A 19,711-nucleotide genomic window follows, 5' to 3' on the forward strand; every position below is an offset into this window, starting at 1 on the left:
CAAGGAGTACAGGGGTCTCGTTAGTTCATGCAGAGAGGAAATTAGAAAGGCAAAAGCCCAGCTAGAACTCCGGCTGGCCACTGTTGTAAGGGACAATAAAAAATGTTTTTACAAATACATCAACAACAAAAAGAGGGCCAATGAGAGTCTCTATCCCTTATTGGACGCGAGGGGGAATATTGTCAACAAGGATGAGGAAAAGGCCGAGGTACTTAATGCCTTCTTCACCTCAGTCTTTAATAGTCAGACCAGTTATTCTCAGGACAGTCAGCCCCCAGTGCTGGAAGGTAGGGTAGGAATGTGGAACAAACCTCCCATAATCCAGGAGGAAGCAGTTAATGACCTGCTATGCCACCTGGACACTTACAAGTCTATGGGGCCAGGCGGGATCCAGCCAAGAGTGCGGGAGGAACTGACAGAGGAGCTGGCCAAACCACTCTCCATCATCTATCGGCAGTCCTGGCTAACAGGGGAGGTCCCAGATGATTGGAGGATAGCCAATGTAACACCCATCTACAAGAAAGGCTGGAAGGAGGATCCTGGGAACTATAGGCCTATCAGCCTGACCTCAGTGCCAGGGAAGATTATGGAGCGGTTCATCTTGAGTGCGCTCACTGGGCATGTGAAGGACAACCAGGGGATCAGGCCCAGCCAGCATGGGTTCATGAAAGGCAGGTCCTGCACTTGACCAACCTGATCTCCTTCTATGACCAGGAGACCTGCCTAGTGGATGAAGGAAAGGCTGTGGATGTTATCTACCTGGACTTTAGTAAGGCCTTTGACACTGTTCCCCACACTATGCTCCTGGAGAAACTAGCTGCCCATGGTTTGGACGGGTGTACTCTTCGCTGGACAAAGAACTGGCTGAATGGCTGAGTGCAGATAGTGGTGGTGAATGGAGTTAAATTCAGCTGGTGGCTGGTCACAAGTGGTGTTCCCCAAGGCTCATTTTTGGGTCTGGTCTTGTTTAATATCTTTATCAATGATATGGATGAGGAAAATGAATACTCCCTCAGTAAGTTTGCAGATGACACCAAGTTGGGCAGGAGCATTGATCTGCTTGAGGGTAGGAAGGCTTTACAGAGGGATCTGGACAGACTGGATTGATGGGCTGAGGTCAGCTGTATGAGTTTCAACAAGGCCAAATGCCGGGTCCTGCACTTGGGTCACAACAACCCCATGCAACACTACAGGCTTCGGGAGGAGTGGCTGGAAGCTGCCCAGCAGAAAAGGATCTTGGAGTGTTGGTTGACAGCTGGCTGAACATGAGCCAGCAGTGTGCCCAGGTGGCCAAGAAGGCCAACGGCATCTTGGCTTCCATCAGGAATAGTGTGGCCAGCAGGAGTAGGGAGGTGATCGTGCCCCTGGACTTGGCACTGGTGAGGCCGCACCTCGAGTACTGTGTTCAGTTTTGGACTCCTCACTACATGAAAGACACTGAGTTGCTAGAGCGTGTCCAGAGAAGGGCAACGAGGTTGGTGAAGGGTCTAGAGAACAAGTCTTATGAGGAGCGGCTGAAGGAACTGGAGCTGTTTAGTTATGAGAAGAGAAGGCTGAGGGGGAACCTTATTGCTCTCTACAACTACCTGAAAGGAGGTTGTAGTGAGGCAGGTGTTGGTCTCTTTTCCCAGGTATCTAGCGATAGCACAAGAGGCAATGGCCTCAAGTTGCACCAGGGGAGGTTTAGATTAGATATTAGGAAAAATTTCTTTACTGAAAGAGTGGTCAGGCATTGGAACAGGCTGCTCAGGGAGGTGGTGGAGTTACCAGCCCTGGAGGTTTTCAAAAACATGTAGATGTGGCACTTCTGGTCATGGTTTAGCAGGCGTGGTGGTGTTGGGTGGATAGTTGGACTTGATGATCTTATTTTCCAACCTATGATTCTATGATTCTCCCTTGACCTGCTGGCCACACTTCTCTTGATCCGGCCCAGGATATGGTTGGCCTTCTGGGCTGCAAGCGCACATTGTCAGCTCATGTCCAGCTTTTCATCCACCAAGCACCCCCAAGTCCTTCTCGTCAGGGCTGCTCTCAATCCCTACATCCCCCAGCTTCTACTGAAACCAGAGGTTGCCCCAACCCAAGTGCAGGACCTTGCACTTGGCCCTGTTGAACCTCATGAAGTTCAGAGGCCCACTTCTTGAGGAGGAAGGACTTGATCAGGGACAAAGGCTTAGAAGGGGATTAATATCTTCATTTTAATGATATGACATTTCTTTTCTTTTTCCAAATGATTAAGTGCTGTGTTTTCAAAACGTTACTTTTCTCACAAAAAAAAAAATTATAAAAAAAACTTAGCAAGTCTACTTTTCTATATCAGTATATCACACAGTAGCTTACTGTTTTTCCTGAATTGCTGGGAAGCATTCATTAACAGTGTCAAGTTTGGCTTCTGCAGCTTCTGTAAGTAAAGATTTATTTAAGCAAAAACTCTTTTTTTTTTTTTTTTTAAAAAAAAGTAACAACAACAACTCCTTTGTTCATATCAGATCTTGAACTGTAAATGTAATCGGGCTGTCTTTTTGATAATGCTCAGGTGCTGGCTTCATCCTATAGTTGTAACTACACAAATACTCCTCACACGTAATTCAGTGAGTATTTCACCTTAAAACACTATGCAGGCATCCTTCTGCAAATTGTTTCCAAAACCACATTTATGTGCATAATAGTTCTAAATATCTGGGTTTAGTATTTGTAATACTTAAGATGGCAGTTTCAGGATGCTTACTTGCAAATGTGCACAATGCAAGTAACTGTTAAGAACCCTAGACTTAAAGCATAAATAAGTATGCAAGTATACTTACCAAAACATCCCTAAATTTCAAAATCATGCCAGAAAAATGCATCATTTCTATTTAAACCAGTGTAAGAAAACAAAATCATGTTAAAACTAAATGTGCTGGCATCTCCAGTGTTACAGTGTGGGTTTAACTACTACACTCAAGTTCCTCAGCACTGCAGAATCCCAGTACAACAGAACAGATGCTCCAGACATCACCGCAGAAGTTGATAACCCTTCAGAACATTAGTAAAATCAGTAGGAGCGAGAGCTCATAGCTGATGAAGAATACTACCTGAGCATTCAAAAAAGAGGGAAAACATGCTGTGTGAGATTACATGCAAGCATAGAATGCCATCTCACTGAAGCAAAAAAAAAGACCCATTTGAGTAACTCATCCATTGAGCACTCTTGTGGAACCTGACAAGGAGGAAAGGAGAACTAGGTGATGAAGGATTTCAGTAGATCTTGATAAATAAATGCCCTTTTTCTTTATCAGTGAGGATTCTAACCCCAGATTTACAGGAAACAATAACAATGTTTGGAGAAGAACAGAATAGGTTGTAGTAGTAACTTTTGAACTTTCAGGGTGTGCAAATCTGATTCGAAGGAACAGAACAAATAAAACAATGTGGCTGTTTATCTTGTCACTTATTGCTCTTTTGCTCCACACCACAAATCTAGTGCATGCTCTGCCACAGCTACAGGTCTCTTAGGAAAAACTCACAGCAGAAGAAAGGCTGGCAAGCCAGAGACTGCTTCTAAGGAGAAAACAATACTGGCTGGAACTGCAGTTTCTTTCAATTCCATAGAAAACTTGCCTCCAAATCACTTATTTTTACAGGACATTTTTTCTGTAAAGGCACCGTACCTTGGGGGTAAAATCGAGTTCTTCTTCCTCAGAAGTACGCCAACTGTTATCACTTCCCTCTTTCTCAGAGCTTCTTAAAAAGCAAAGCAAAATGAGTACTGTGTCTCTTGAATCATTCCTCAAGTAAGAGTCAGGTATTTTTAAAGTCTCACCTTACTGAGTCTCCTTGGGAAAAGTCATCTATTGCTGTTGAAACATTAATTGACATAATGAAATTAGATTTGGCATGCTAAAAATTAATGACTACATATAAACATTTAACACAGACAACTCTACAGGTCATAAACAGAATGAAACTTCGGGTAGTCAATTCAACACAAGACAGCATGAACGAATGCATTTCCAGAACAACTGTTTTTTAAAGCCATACTGAATTACAAAGAAAAAGAAAACAAGAGAGAGATCAGAGTTATACCCTTTAGACTCCTACACCCTGAAGTTTAAGAAACATCTCTAAACTTATTAAAAAAAACAGCACAGCATGAATATGCTATGTTAGCAAACAGTTAACAAAATTGTGGTGGCTTAGCAAGACAATAAATAAATGAACCTCTGAAGTACTCATTTTACACATACCAGTACACATGACATGCAGAGATTTTACTATTTTATGTAATATTATGTATAACATTATGCTATATACTACACTATCTGCTGCTCCACCCAGTTACAGATTGTTCTGAAAAGGTAAAGAAAATCAAAAAGCACAATAAAGATCTAAAGCTTATCCTCAGCTAGAAGAATCACCACCAGTTCTCCACACTGCACCAAAAAGGGTATTCAACAGACAAAAGGGACATAACTGGGACATTCTGTACTACACTAAGCTTTCACCAGTGTTATGAAGTCAACTTGCACGTAGGGTGACAGGATAAATCAGGTCAGAAGGGACCTCAGGATGTCTCTTAGCCAGCTGCCTCCTCAAAGCGGGCTCAGCTCTGAGGTCAGATAAGGCTACTTACGGCTTTATCGAGTCCGCTCTTGAACACCTCCAAGGAGGCAATCTGTACAGACTCTCTGTTTTAATGTCCTTATCATAGTGAAGCTTCTCACATCCAGTTAGAAATTCTCTCCTTTGCATTTATGACTTTTGTATCTCCACCTCCTGTCCTGCACCACTGGGAAACACCTAGCTTTGTCTTCTCCTCATATGTAGTGGAAGCTACTGCTAGGTCCCCCTAGGTCACTTCTCAAGGCTGAAAAAGCCCAGTTTCCTCAGCCTCTCCTCAAAGCACAAGTACTCCTGCTCCTTATGAATATGACGGCCCTCCACTGAATTTGCTCACTGTTGAAAGACCAATCTCTCTTGCACTGAGGTCTCAAAATTATACCCAGGGAGCTGGATACAATCCAGTGAGTGCCAAGCAGGGGCAGACAACCACTTTCCTCAAACTCTTGGCTGTGCTGCTCTTACTACAGCCCAGGGCACTGTTGACCTTCTCAACTGCCAGGGCACCTTGCTTGCTCCTGCTCAGCCAGCTCTTTGCCAAGACTCTCTAGGCCTTCTCAGCAAAGTAGCTCTCCAGCCAGGCAGTCTCCGCATCTTTTGTAGCAAGCGGTTGTTCATTTCCACATGCAGGACTTGGCACTTGCCCTGGCAGAATTTCTTAGAACAGGCCTGACAGTCATTTCCCCAACTTGTCAAGGTCCCCTGAACGGCAGTGCTGCCCTGAAGCATATCTACTGATCCCCCCAATTTGAGGCCATCTACAAACTCAATGACAGTGCACTCTAGCACATCACTGATGTACTAATGAAATCTGATCTCTAGGAATGAGTTCAGACTCAGGCTGAAGAGTGCTAAAGCCTCTGAACTATCAACTAAGAAAAAATAAAATGTCTCTTCAATTCCCAAGACAGAAGGGAAAAAACCAAACAAATACAGCCACCACATAGCAGCTATTTTGGCTTTTCTCAAGTTATTGATAACTAATTCTTGTCAACTATCATAACGAAATTATGTTGCTTATAACCAGGAGATAGGTGACCTTCCATAAATTTGCATGATGACAACTAAACCAAGGTCTTGGACAAAATCATTTAAGGGAAAAGAAAACAAAGGCCTACCATGCCTGAAGACATCTCTTCTACTACCAGTAAACCACAAACAAGCATGGAAATTTTGTCTTTCCTAGAGACAGGGTTTATGTGGGAATTTTGATGAGTGCATCTCCTGCCCTGAACAGGGCTTTCAGACAATGAAATACAGTATAACTGTTCAGCATAGACATGTCATATAGACAAAACCTAGAGCCTGAAACTTCCAGTGCAAGGACAAGCTAAAACAGTTAAAATATCAACAGTCTCTGATTTTTAATGTTTCCAATTAAGAACACATAATATTTAAAAATAACAATTAGTTTTATATAATGCAGTTTTCTGTTAACTTGCTCAGTATCTGCAGCCTGATCTACCCACTAATCTCCCAAGCTGAAAACCTGTCTCCGAACTGGGTTGATAGGGCGGAGAAGTCAGTTATAAACTCTTGACAGGTGACTTCAGATAATTAATCAAACCAGCTAAGTTATAACTGTACTAATTGAAAATATAACTGAACTTATGCTTTCAATGTATAGTAACTTTAAACAATGATCAAAACCAGGTCACATTGTCCTTTAGAAGGCAATAGAGGAAGTTCATGAACTAGCTTTCAGACAGACCTTGATGCCCTACCACAGAAATGGGATCTAGAAAAGCAGTCTCTGGGAATTGCTTATTTCCGCTTTAATTGAAGTCAATTTTCATTTTGGAGTAACAGAAGAATATGTTTAAAAAAATTATTTACTATCACTAATGACACAAAGCAAAAAAAGAACTCAATAAAAAAGAACTCATGCAAAACATGCGAAAAAATAAAAAGCACTCAAAGCCTCCTCTCAAATCTAATTTATAAAACCAAAACCATCAAAATAGGGTCCTCCAGGATAAAAAGATATGTTGATAGTTGTGTATTGTACAACATGTTTCATATTTGAAATACTACTGTACAGAATACCTTTCTTCGATTTTCCTGTTCTTGACGTTTGGTTAGGAGATTGTTGCATTCCTATATCCATTTAGGAAAAGGCATGGAAAGGACAGACGAAACAATGGCATCAGAATAAATCTGAATTCCCAGAAGTTTGGAAAACATAAGCAGCACATCAACAAAGCAACAGCAATGAGAGAATGTATTGTGACTATCAGCCTACTGTACAGTTTTAAGTTCTACAAACAAAACCAATCACAATCTACAGAACTGTACTCTCAAGCGACAGTGTCAAACAGTGTAACCTAATTTACCTGCTCTGTGTAAAATATCCATATTCCAATGTTTTGAAATACTGCAACAAATTATCAGATATTTACCGCCAACTTTAAATTGCCAACTTAACTAGTCCTTATCTAGCACATACTGCAAATGCAATTCTCTCATATTCGTAGAGTGCTTTACACATACAGCACACTTAAAATTCCTCCTGCTAAACATCCCAAAAAACCTTAGGTGCCAACAAGTAAACTTTAGAGACAGATTATCCAGAAATTTTGAAGGAAATCTTGGCTCCGCCACCACACAACTTCTAGCCATCATGTTATTTACACTCTCTCATCTCGTTACAGTTTTAGCATGTTTGTCACCCCTCACCAAAAAAACTACCCAGAAACTTGTTGCCTTTAAGCCATCTCATCTCAAAAGTTGTGTGTCAGTTGGTGCCTTATGCAAATATAGGCCCCTTCTACCTCAGTATGAAGAGAAGAGAATCCTGCTTATGTCAATCTGACCATGCTGAACTGTTCACACACAGGAGCTATGCCAACAGCCAGATGCAGACATGACTGGCAGTCATGGCATGGCAGAATGAACACCATGTTCCCCCAGCGCTATCGGGCAGGCCACTACTGGACCAACAGGGGTGCGTTATGCATGTGTATGTGTTGTGGAACAGGTTTTAGAATATAAATCACTATCCACCTGCTCTACCCATCCTACTTGGTAAGATTTTAAGTCAACAAATGATGTGGCTCTGTTATGGTAGCTACCCAACACCAAAATTCTTTGTGACAAGGCCATAACATTTGTCTCAGCAGAAATGAGTCCTGCTTATATTGATTTTACCACAAATACATGGAATGGATGTGGCAAAAGGACTCCTATCAAAAGCATGCACTTGAAGGGCCTCAAGATGGTTTCTTGTCCCTTCTCCATTTGTCAGTTTTCCTAAAAGGTGATAAAGGACAACTTTTCCTGACCTCAGGAGAGGGCTATGATGAAAAACCAACAGTTTCTGTATGGACTCAGGGAAACACTGAAGGAACAATACACTAATACACAGTGCAGTAGCTAATAAACCAGCTGCCACTGCAGACATACTAGAAATCTGAATCCTTGCCTTCAGAAAAATTATTTTTTTTTCCAAAGAAATTCCAACTTCAAATCTAAAAAGTCTGTCATTCAATATGCTAGGGCTGCAAGCCATTCATTCGGAGGTTTTTGCAAACCTGTCTGTGATTAATAAAAAGGTTCATGTTCTGACAAAAAGTAAGCATTCAAATAAGCATGAGCCAACTTCTTAAATATGCCGACTTACTAGAGGAGAATATTTTGAAGAACATTCAACAAGTGCAAAAGCAACAAAATGAATAAGGACTACCATTGAAGATCCCAGAAAAATAGTACAGAAGAGAAAAAACACAAGAAAAGAATTCCAAAGTGGGTGCTTCTCTGGTCTCTCAACATCATCCCAGCTTCTCCTCTAACAAAGGCTTCAAAGCCTGTTAGTGCAGCATATCAAAGGGACTCTCATGATGCAGGACCTGTGCTTTGTGGATGCAAGCCAGAGTCTGCAGAATTAATGCCAGTAAAAGTTCCCTACACACTACTAATCTCTCTTGCTCAACACACTGGGGTCATCTTTTCAGAGACTGAGCACAAGGAGAAGAGGATTCATACTCCTCAGAAGAAAAACAAGCCCTACTAGAAACAGGCTGAGAACAGAGCATATTCTTTTTCTCCTCGCAAGTCCTTAACCCACATGACATTCTCTTCACACTTACTATGCATCTTCAAATGAACGTAAGAAGTAAAGATTTCCCATAATACTGGGGACTTATATTAGCAGTATTATGACTTTCAAGGCATGTGGTTCAAGAACCCATATTTCCCTGAGGGTATGTCAGTTTTGGAATCAAACAATAGCATTATTCTTCAAGCCACATATTTTAAATTAACCCAGGCCTGTCAGCCATTACAATGCAGTACCACAGCAATTATCTACATGCACAGGGCGCAGTAACAGAGTGCTGTCTGGGTGAAAGTGACATTTTGCCGATTAAACTACCTGTACCGAGCCCTTTCCCCTCAAAAAAAATTATTCATCAAGAAACTTTTCAAATCTCTGACTAGATCAAAGTAATTGTTCCCAAATCAGAAGGAACAAATTTTGGCTCTAAATTAAATTCCCACATCTGGGAAAAGTCATTGAGGAAAAACATACACTCATATTTCTTGCTGTATTTAAAAAAGGAGTAATGAATTGTGTTTGAACACTGTCTGCTGCCCATTTGCCACATAGTTCTGATATAACACCCTTAAAAAAAACTAGGAAAGAATAAAACCTCCCACTGCAGGGCCCGAGACACAAAGTACAAGACAAACAATTAAAATATTCATTTTCCAAGATTCCTTTAGGGCTATGTGAGTTCATAAGCATAGACTGAATTTTACAAACTCACAGAAGGAGTTCATTTTTTGATCACATGCCATTTTAATTTGTTTTTCTGGATCACAAGGTAATATGGATTTTTTAAAGTTTATTTAATAAAATTACAGGAAGTGGAAACATTATTTTTACTGTAAATCAAACCATTTCCAAGAAGACACAGTATACACAGACACTGCATTGTAATTGCTACCAAAGTTACTTTTCAAATACAATCTTTCCTAAATATGTCTCTCCAGCACCTACATGGAAATGATTGCAACTGATGTGAGAAATATGACGACTCACTAAAAGGAGCTTAGTGCAGGTGAAACTATTAAAACAAAGACACAGAAACTCAGCAGGAAGATATGTCTTGTTGATTTCCACTAACTCATCTGTTGCTTCTCAACTACAGAAAGATGAAGAACTACTCAGGATGAACTTACTGCTTTTGTAATTAAGATTTTCACAATCTGAATGGCCATTTACAGGTAAAAGTACACACCTGAAAAACAAAAACACTCTGGTCTAGTTCCTTCCCTGTCCCCCTTCCCTCTCTCTATAGGAAAACCTAAACAGATGGTCAATCTGATGGGCAGAAGGCAACAACCCTAAGTGGACATGTAGCAAGTGACAAGAAGCACCTCCAACTAACAACAAATAAGTGCACATTCATAAAACTTCTTGTGCTACTCCATCTGATGCCTCTGCTAAAGTCAATGGTGAACACAATAAGCTCTAACAATAAAAAACACCTAAAGAAGAGGCCACAGTGATTTTCCTCATAAGCTCCTCCATAGTTAAGGATCCTACCTCCTCTGTCCACAGCAGGCGCACCCAACGTAAAGCCAGCAGCTCCTGCCCGGTGAGGAGTACTAAGTACCACAATGCCTTGTGCACCACCTGCAGAAGCTTCTCCTGTGTTTTCCCAGTCTGCGTATTCTGCCAGTTGTTTACTAAGGCTATACAAAGAGAGAAAATATATTTGGTAAAAATGACTACATACTTGCATACACCATTTAACAGAATAATTAACAGCCACTTATTACCCACCTGGCACATACTCGTGAATTCACATGAATTCTTATACTTGGAAGTACTCACTAAGGGTAACATGCGTAGCACTTACTGCATGACTACAACATACTCCAATATTCACTGCAGTCGTGTTCATTCTATAGATGCATATTCATACCTATGAAGTTATTAACTGTCTGGGATATTTTTTTTCAGCCTAGCTTTTAAGTACACATAACCACCTTAGAGAAGGAACACCCACAGGTACAAAGCTGTGCATAAGAGGAGTAAAACTGCTTAAGATTTTAAGTATTAAAGTTAGATCTCCTCTGAAACAAAAGGCTGGCAGCTCCTGGTCACTGTAGCAGAAGTCAGTAAGGACAACAGTGCTGGTCTGGGGGGAGGGTTTACATGCATTTCAGTTTGCTGAGTTCCACTTCCGGATACCTGTAGGCTACAGATACTTTTTAGAGTTTATAATTGGCATGTGTGAGCTTTGCAACAAACTTGAAATCTCACACAGAATTCTGGTTGGAAATTTTCCTCACCTTCCACATCAACACTAGAGACAGGAATGATACATATCAGAAGATGTCACTGAGCACAGCTTCAAGACAGGTCTCAACACACCATTAAACCTTCGTGTTGTTACCAAAAATGTTCAAAAGTCACACTGATAACTGACAACTTATTCTAACAATAAACTTTAAAATTCACCTCGAATATCCACGAACAACAGCATAATCCTCAGCTGTCCGTCCATTACTGTCTTTCTGGGAAACATCAGCACCATATCGAAGAAGAACTTTTATCAGACTAAGTTCCCCACCAGAAGCAGCAGTCATAAGTGGGGTTCTGAAACATCCAAAATATGATATGAAATAGATAATTTTACATAAACACTGTAATTATTTGTATTCCTATTTGCTTTCCAAAAAAAAAAAATTTCCCCATTACTTTAAAATGAACGAAAGAAAAAGCAGTTTTCATTAAGCATTAAGAGCAACAATAAAATGGGACAGGGAGTAAAAACAATTATATGTTCAATCTTCAGACAAAGCTACCACTTTGACAACACTTACATACAAACTATACTGCTATGCAGGAGGGTGTTTTTTACGAATTGAGGCAACACTGCTGAGCTAATGGCACTTTTCTTGCCAGATGGGCCACCACAAACAATGCCTTTTTGCAATCCTCAGTGTGAAAAGCATCCACTGAGGTAGGACGGCAGCCATGTGCAGACCTGCTTTCACAAGTCACGTAGAAATAGCTCCTTCTGTGTGGCTCTCTTTTTTTCAGAGCTCATTCCCATGTCTCTGATCAATCCAACCTATAGAACACTAAAGACACCCATGCAGAGTTTTGACAAACCCCTCACCTTTCACACTGATCTCGAGCATGCACATCAGCCCCTTTTTTAAGGAGAAACTCTACCATCTCTTCATGATGTTCGGAGATACTAAGAATAAGTGGGGTATATCCCTCCTGAAAAGACAGACATATAAATAAAGTGAAAAATCTAAGTCAAAAAACCCTTCAAGAGACATATTAATAAAACTTTTGGAAAGAACTTCCTTAACAAATATAAAAATTTACCTTATTCTGTGCATCAATATCGGCATTATGCTCAAGTAACAGCCCTGCTACAGTTGTGTTATGAGACAGGACAGCCAGGTGAAGGGCAGTGTTGCCGTCAGCGTCTGCCAGATTTGGGTCAGCACCATGCTCTAGCAGAATAGCCACACATTCTTCTTGCTGGCACTGTACTGCCTGAGAACAACACACCAAAAACGAAAGACTTCCAACATTTACATTTCACTCTGTTAGAATGCCACCAGGTTCCCAATGCAGGCAAAATCAGACCACCTTCAAAGATTAGCTAACCTATGACTATTCCATGCTAATTACAATATGCATGTTTCTACACAGGTCTATGCAATCCTGCAAGATACGTGTCATCTAGCGCATAATCAGTAAGCCCCGCTTGCAAGAATATAACATATTCCACATACCTTCATCAGTGGCGATCTGTTATCACTGTCATAAAGATTTAGCTTACACTTGCTTTCTACTAGATATGTAACGACATCCACATGGCCATTTGCACAAGCGAGATGCAGAGGTGTCCTAAAAATTAAACATATTAAATTAGCACAGACAGATTACTAAAGAAATTGTTTCAGGCTGAGACAAATGGATATGGCCACAAATCTCACTTTGCAAAAAACAAGCTTAAAAGACTTCTCATGCCATTACCAGTAACAGCAGTTGCACACCAAATGCCTGAGGCTGGCTAGCAAAAACCCTCCACAGTGTCCACTTAGCACCACAGCAACAGAGACAAAAGCTTGGGAATTTGCAGACTATGGCAAGTAAACCTCTAAGTTCGTCTGCGACCATTCATGTGCCAGAAGTGTATCAGAGATGTAGGAGATGGGTTTTATAGCAAGACTATTAGTGTTTCCCTGCACCTTGAGAATTTCTGCTTTTTCTCTAACTTGTTTACTACTGCAGCAAACACAAGAACACACTTGCACCAAAGTGCTTCAGACAACAGGTAGCAAACCAGACATCAGAACACTGTAACCCTGACTACAGGAAAGTAATATTTGACCTTCCTGGCAGGTACAACTATCATAGTCATAAAAAGCCTACTAAGAGGAAGTCCTGTCCAAGGAAGGAATACTGTGTTTCCACACTATATGACCAGCATAAGAAAATGATATTTTTTTTTCTTCAAGTTAAAGCCTTGCCAGAAAGAAAAGGGCTCCTTCAAACCACAGAACATCTTCGGTCTCGTGTCAATTAACCACCCTACTTGTACCCAAAGACACAATCACCCAGAAAGTCCTTGCACTTGTTTCCCCCCTAAGTCACAGGCACAAAGCAGCACGAGATTTGCTCTGTGCTGAAGGCAAAGCACCTGCTGCTCTGCAGGAGAGCAGCTAGAAAACAGCTGGGACCTTCCTCCCTGGAAGGTGATGCAACAAAAAACCACAGAATATTAGGGTTTGGAAGGGACCTCTGTGGGTCATCTAGTCCAACCCTCCTGTCGAAGCAGGGTCACCTACAGCAGGCTGCACAGGACCTTGTCCAGGCGGGTCCTGAACATCTCCGGAGAAGGAGACTCCGCAACGTCCCTGGGCAGCCTGTTCCAGTGCTCTGTCACCCTCAGAGGGAAGAAGTTCTTCCTCATGTTCAAACGGAACTTCCTATGCTTCAGTTTGTGCCCATTTCCCCTTGTCCTGTTGCTGGGCACTACTGAAAAGAGTCTGGCCCCATCCTCCTGACATCCACCCTTGAGATATTTGTAGGCATTTATAAGATCCCCTCTCAGCCTTCTCTTCTTCAGGCTGAACAAGCCCAGCTCCCTCAGCCTCTCCTCACAGGAGTAATGTTCCAGTCCCCTCACCATCCTCGTAGCCCTCCACTGGACTCTCTCCAGTAGCTCCTCATCTTTCTTGAACTGGGGAGCCCAGAAATGGACGCAGTACTCCAGATGGGGCCTCACTAGGGCAGAGTAGAGGGGAAGAGAACCACCTTTCTCAGCCTGCTGGCCACAATCCTCTTGATGCATCCCAGGATCCCACTGGCATTCTTGGCAACAAGGGCACACTGCTGGCTCATGGTCAACCTGTTGTCCACCAGCACTCCCAGGTCCCTCTCCGCAGAGCTGCCCCAAGCCTGTACTGATGCATGGGGTTGTTCCTCCCCAGGTGCAGGACCCTGCACTTGCCCTTGTTGACCTTGATCAGATTCCTCTCTGCCCAACTCTCCAGCCTATCCAGGTCACGCTGGATGGCAGCACAGCCTTCTGGTGTATCAGCCAATCCTCCCAGTCATGTATCATCAGCAAACTTGCTGAGGGTGCACCCTAACTCTTCATCCAGGTCATTGATGAAGAAGTTGAACAAGGCTGGGCCCAGTACTGACCCCTGGGGGACACCGCTAGTTACAGGCCTCCAACTAGACTCAGTGCCGCCGATGACAACCCTCTGAGTTCTGCCATTCAGCCAGTTATCAGTCCACCTCACTGACCACTCCTCCAGCCCACACTTTCTGAGCTTCCCTGTGAGCATGTTATGGGAGACAGTGTCGAAAGCCTTGCTGAAGTTGAGGCAGACAACATCCACGGCTCTCCCCTCATCTACCCAGCCAGTCACACCATCGTAGAAAGCTATCAGATTGGTCAGGCATGATTTCCCCTTGGTGAATACATGTTGACTACTCCTGATAACCTTCTTTTCCTCCACTTGCTTGATGAAGACCTCTAGAATGAGTTGCTCCATCACCTTTCCTGGGATGGAGGTGAGGCTGACTTGAGGGGGATGCCAGCATTAGTTTTGAACTGCATCACTGTGGGTGGGTCCTTTCTGTGCTTAGGAAAGCTCATCTAACTTTGCAATTGTTCTGGTACCTTGCTGAGAGACAGGAGCACAACAGCTCACTGGCTAGGTGGGAATGGAAAGGGAGAGGTACACAAAAGCAGTGACATGTAATGCAGATACTTCCTGTTACAGGGCAGCTGATGAGCCTCCTCCATGGCAACAAGGATGAGGACAAGAAAAACACTCAAAACTTCAAAGAATCTGTAATGTCTTGCTAGGGACAGGGAACAGACTGAAGCACCAACAGAAGAGTCCCTCAACAGTGACTACCACCACTTCTTGAGAAATTCCCATGTAAGTATGTGGGATCCTTCACCTCTGAGGAAATGACTGTCTGAGATCATCCGAGAGCTAACCAGAACTGGTTATGAACAAGTTCACGATTATCTAAAGGTGCTACTGCCAAGCATTAGGAAACATGACAAGCCTGACGAAGTTACTATCAGCTTTGCAAATGGAAAAGCCTTCAGAAAACCTGCAGACTCCTTGCTGCCCTCCTCAACTGAGCCTCTCAGTGTGCCAACAGGAAAGGAGATGGCTCTGCTTGGAGCAAGGCCTGCTGAGCTCCACAGAAGCTCCACTTCAGGGAACAGGCTGGCAGAGAACATCAGAGTGTTCACAGTTGCCTGTATCCACAAGAGGCCTTCAGTAATCCCAAAGCTGTTCTGCCACCCAGTCCTGGGGACCCTGCCCAGATTCTGCTCCTCCTGGTGCTGCAATCCTACACTGATCACCCATGGGGTAGAAGAGAACTACTGATGCCTGAGCAGCTGCAAAACAACCCCACCAAGAGACCACAGGCAAACAGCAGGTTGGCAGCATGCACTTCCAACAGCACTTGAACTGACGACCCAGCAGCTACATGCTAAGCGATGAAAAGCTCTAGAGTTCATTCTGACAGGCAGCTGATGGTAAATCTCTCTTAGCGATTAGCTTTGACCCAGGATTCAAGACTAGCTGGCACTGTGCCTACAGTGCTTCCAACTCTATGCTGAGTTTTGCCCATCTCTTTCAGCAAGGCTGAAGGCTTTGCCAGATCACCTCTCAAAAGCTGCCTGCTCCTAACTGATGCTGTTCCAGGCACATTTTTTGGGAGGTCCTGTGGGCTGCAGGACCCACTTCACAGAAGGAGCTTGTAGGTGTGATACTTGTGATGTCCCTGGTGCACGATTTTGCTTTTGGAATTCCTGAGGAGCAGAACAGAGATATTAATATGAACCACGCACACATTTCAGCCATTGCTACCCACATTTCCTGTTCTTTAAACACACTTCAATTATGACAATTCTTCCAATCTGTGTAGGACGTGATACAGCTCTGAAATAGAACTGCATCTGGTGGTCACTCATGACACATATCACATCCACAAGTGCTAACAGGGCATAGGTGGGCCTGCAACAACCCTCATGGCTGGTATAGTGCACAGAGGGGCTGCAGCAAGCAGGCAGACTCTGTCTACCGAATTCCTCTCAGCTAAGCTTTTCAGCACCAGGCATTGTCATGCCAAAACCACCACTGCGCTCTATTGTATGTATACTGCCTTTTCTTTTTTTTTTTAGTGTGTTACTTTATTTGCCCTGTTATAACACTGACAATAGCCTACCACACAGAAGGAAACCTTTCCAGAGAGAACAAAGCTTTCTAGACAAGATGAACTTAAAACGTAAAACTAGCTAAAATTCATACCAGGGTCTGCTAAGACCTGATGACTGACTGTATCAGCCACAGTGAAAGAGGAGGTAGTAAGTAGAAAAAAAAGAGAAACATTCAGCAGCTATTTCCATAAACGTCACTGGGCACCCTGACTCAAGCAGCTGGAGGATGCGCAAAACGTGCTCAATCCACCTTAAACTGCATCTCCCATCTCCATCTGCATAAATAAGTCCCTTCCAACCCTTACCACTCTATGATTCTATGGCTGGGAAGGCCCAGGCACACAACCCACATTACTGAAGTGCATGCTTACCGTGCTCTTCCTTGCTTCTCCCATACATCTAGGTGGTTTTAGGCGTTTTCAGGGCAATAAGCTAGCTGGCTGGCAAAGTCCAGTCTTCAGGACAGACAGCCTAGGAAGCTGAGCTCCTCTGATAAAAACAGCTTGTCTTCAGAACATCACAAAGATTTTGACTTCGAGTCTTTTCACAAAAGGCATTAAAGGGTTGACACATACAAGACCCCAAAACCGCAACTGATTCCCTTATGCTCACAATGGATCCCCAGGAGCGATGCTGCAGCCCGGGGCTTCTCCTTCAGAAACAATTGCCAAGTTCTTGCTGTGCTCAACTCAACAACCCACACGACAACACCTGCCAGAAGAAGCAGCTTCTCCTGCAAGCCGCTGCCCAGATCTTCCAACCCAAGTTACTGATTAGCCACACCAAAGACCCAGAGCAAACAACTTTTCTGCCACCTAAAATCCGCCTGTTCCTTTGGCCGCCCCATCACCGTCACAACAGCCACGTCAGGCAACCGCGCATGCAGCACCGCCACACACCACGCTCATGCCGCGCTGTAGCATTCCCACCTGCAGAGCTCACATCCCCTTTAGCTGCTCCTGCTGAGGCAGCGCTCCTTTCTCTGCCCAGCCCGCAGGCCGAGCCCTCACAGCCCGCCATCCCCCGACGCCAAAGCCCGGCCGGGGAAGGGCCGCCGCCAGCTCCCCGACCCTCCCGCGGCCACGCGCACAGACACGGCTCCCGGGGCGAGGGCACCGAGGAGGCCGGAGCAGAAGGGCCAAGGGGGCCGCCGAGCCCGAGGGTTTCTGGCGGCACGAAGCCCCATTCCCGCAGCCGGGGGCCCCGGCCCGCCTTACCGCTCCGCCTTGTCCCGCTCGTCGATGCCGTGCTTCTTCAGGCCCTGCCGCACCTGGGCCAGGTCGCCGCTGGCGGCCGCGCGGTGCAGCTTGCCCAGGTCCTTCTGCCGGAGCTCGTAGGCACCGGCGGGGCAGGGCAGGGCCCCGCTGCCGGACGGCGGCTGCTCCTGCCCCTTCCTCTTCCTCCCGAACCCTAAGATCCTCTTCATCCCGCGGCGGGGACGCGGGCACGGTCCCGCCTCAGGGGAGCGGCGACAGGAGGCACCCGGCGGGCTGCGTCGGGCCCCGGGCAGAGGCAGAGGAGCGGAGCCCCAGCTTCTGCGGAGCTAACCGCCGGGCCGCGAGCCGCAGAACGCAGCCGCAGCCCCCGCAGCCAACACCTCCCAGGAACCGGCGACGCCCGCGCAGGCGCCGCTGGACGGCGACAGGAGGGTGCGAGCCCGGGGCGGGGAGAGCGGCCGGGCCCGCCCCCGCGCGGCCTGCGGGGCGGTGGGGGCCGTTAGCTGGGCGCTGAGGTGCGGAGGGGGGGGCGGCAGGGCTGTCGGTACGGTCTTTCCGTGGTCTGTCCGTGGGAGCTGTCTGTCGGGTGCGTGGAGCGGCGAGTGATGCCGCCTGCCCCCCCCTCAGGCGCTGGGCTGCGCGGCGAGTGTTTGTGTTAAGAGCAAACTGTGCCAGCTGGGAGAGCGTGTGTAGCGCAGAACAGAATCATGGAATCACAGAATGTTCGGGGTTGGAAGGGACCTTTGTGAGTCATCCAGTCCAACCCTCCTGCTGAAGCAGGGTCACCTACAGCAGGCTGCGGAGGACCTTGTCCAGGAGGGTCTTGAATATCTCCAGAGAAGGAGACTCCACCACCTCCCTGGGCAGCCTGTTCCGGTGCTCCGTCACCCTCAGAGGGAAGAAGTTCTTCCTCATGTTCAGACGGAACTTCCTGTGCTTCAGTTTGTGCCCATTGCCCCTTGTCCTGTCACTGGACACCGCTGAAAAGAGCTTGGCCCCATCCTCCTGACACCCACCCGTCAGATATTTATAAGTATCTATTAGGTCCCCTCACAGCCTTCTCTTCTTCAGGCTGAACAAGCCCAGCTCCCTCCGCCTCTCCTCGTAGGAGAGACATTCCAGTCCCCTCATCATCTTTGTAGCCCTACTCTGGACTCTCTCCAGTAGCTCCTCATCTTTCTTGAACTGGGGAGCCCAGAACTGGACAGAGTACTCCAGATGAGGCCTCACTAGGGCAGTGTAGAGGGGAAGGAGAACCTCCCTTGACCTGCTGGCCACACTCCTCCTAATGCACCCCAGGATCCCATTGGCCTTCTTGGCAGCCAGGGCACACTGCTGGCTCATGGTTAACCTGTCATCCACCAGGACACCCAGGTCCCTCTCCGCAGAGCTGCTCTCCAGCAGGTCCACCCCAAGCCTGTACTGGTGCATGGGGTTGTTCCTCCCCAGGTGCAGGACCCTGCATTTGCCTTTGTTGAACCTCATCAGGTTCCTCTCTGCCCAACTTTCCACCCTGTCCAGGTCACACTGAATGGCAGCACAGCCTTCTGGTGTATCTACCACACCTCCTAGTTTGGTGTCATCAGCAAACTTGCTGAGGGTACATTCTAACTCTTCATTGAGGTTGTTGATGAAGAAGTTGAACAAGGCTGGGCCCAGTACTGACCCCTGGGGGACACCACTAGTTACAGGCCTCCAACTAGACTCAGCGCCGCTGATGACACCTCTCTGAGTTCTGCCATTCAGCCAGTTCTCAATCCACTTCACCAACCACTCATTGAGCCCACACTTCCTGAGCTTCCCTAGGAGGATATTATGGGAGACTGTGTCGAAAGCCTTGCTGAAGTTGAGGCAGACAACATCCACGGCTCTCCCCTCATCTACCCAGCCAGTCACACCATCGTAGAAAGCTATTAGATTGGTCAGGCATGATTTCCCCTTGATGAATCCATGCTGACTACTCCTGATAACCTTCTTTTCCTCCACTTGCTTGATGATGGCCTCCAGGATAAGCTGCTCCATCACCTTTCCCGGGATGGAGGTGAGGCTGACCGGCCTGTAGTTCCCTGGGTCCTCCTTCTTGCCCTTTTTGAAGACTGGAGTGACATTGGCCTTTCTCCAGTCCTCGGGCACCTCTCCTGTCCTCCAGGACCTCTCAAA

At 45.5% G+C, this 19,711-nt stretch overlaps 1 protein-coding gene across 7 annotated transcripts in view; it reads right to left on the reverse strand.

Annotated features, from left to right (window-relative positions):
• Nucleotides 1–17,851, reverse strand: part of LOC104337528 (ankyrin repeat domain-containing protein 26) — a 69,744-nt gene extending 51,893 nt beyond the window's left edge. For 4 of the 7 annotated variants that reach the window (XM_075429047.1, XM_075429042.1, XM_075429045.1 and 1 more), the window contains exons 1-10: nucleotides 17,552–17,851; nucleotides 12,364–12,478; nucleotides 11,948–12,121; nucleotides 11,730–11,836; nucleotides 11,066–11,203; nucleotides 10,145–10,293; nucleotides 6,646–6,696; nucleotides 3,803–3,836; nucleotides 3,651–3,723; nucleotides 2,341–2,401 (exon numbers count right to left, since the gene is read on the reverse strand). In XM_075429047.1, coding sequence (XP_075285162.1) covers nucleotides 2,341–2,401; nucleotides 3,651–3,723; nucleotides 3,803–3,836; nucleotides 6,646–6,696; nucleotides 10,145–10,293; nucleotides 11,066–11,203; nucleotides 11,730–11,836; nucleotides 11,948–12,121; nucleotides 12,364–12,478; nucleotides 17,552–17,760 — 1,111 coding nt within the window. In that variant the 5' untranslated portion in view covers nucleotides 17,761–17,851. The remainder of the gene's footprint in view (nucleotides 1–2,340; nucleotides 2,402–3,650; nucleotides 3,724–3,802; nucleotides 3,837–6,645; nucleotides 6,697–10,144; nucleotides 10,294–11,065; nucleotides 11,204–11,729; nucleotides 11,837–11,947; nucleotides 12,122–12,363; nucleotides 12,479–17,551) is intronic. The other 3 variants (XM_075429041.1, XM_075429044.1, XM_075429043.1) reach the window with 3 other exon arrangements.
• Nucleotides 17,852–19,711: the final 1,860 nt, after the last annotated feature.

This window comes from Opisthocomus hoazin, chromosome 8, assembly GCF_030867145.1.
Source record: "Opisthocomus hoazin isolate bOpiHoa1 chromosome 8, bOpiHoa1.hap1, whole genome shotgun sequence".
Lineage (NCBI taxonomy): Eukaryota > Metazoa > Chordata > Aves > Opisthocomiformes > Opisthocomidae > Opisthocomus > Opisthocomus hoazin.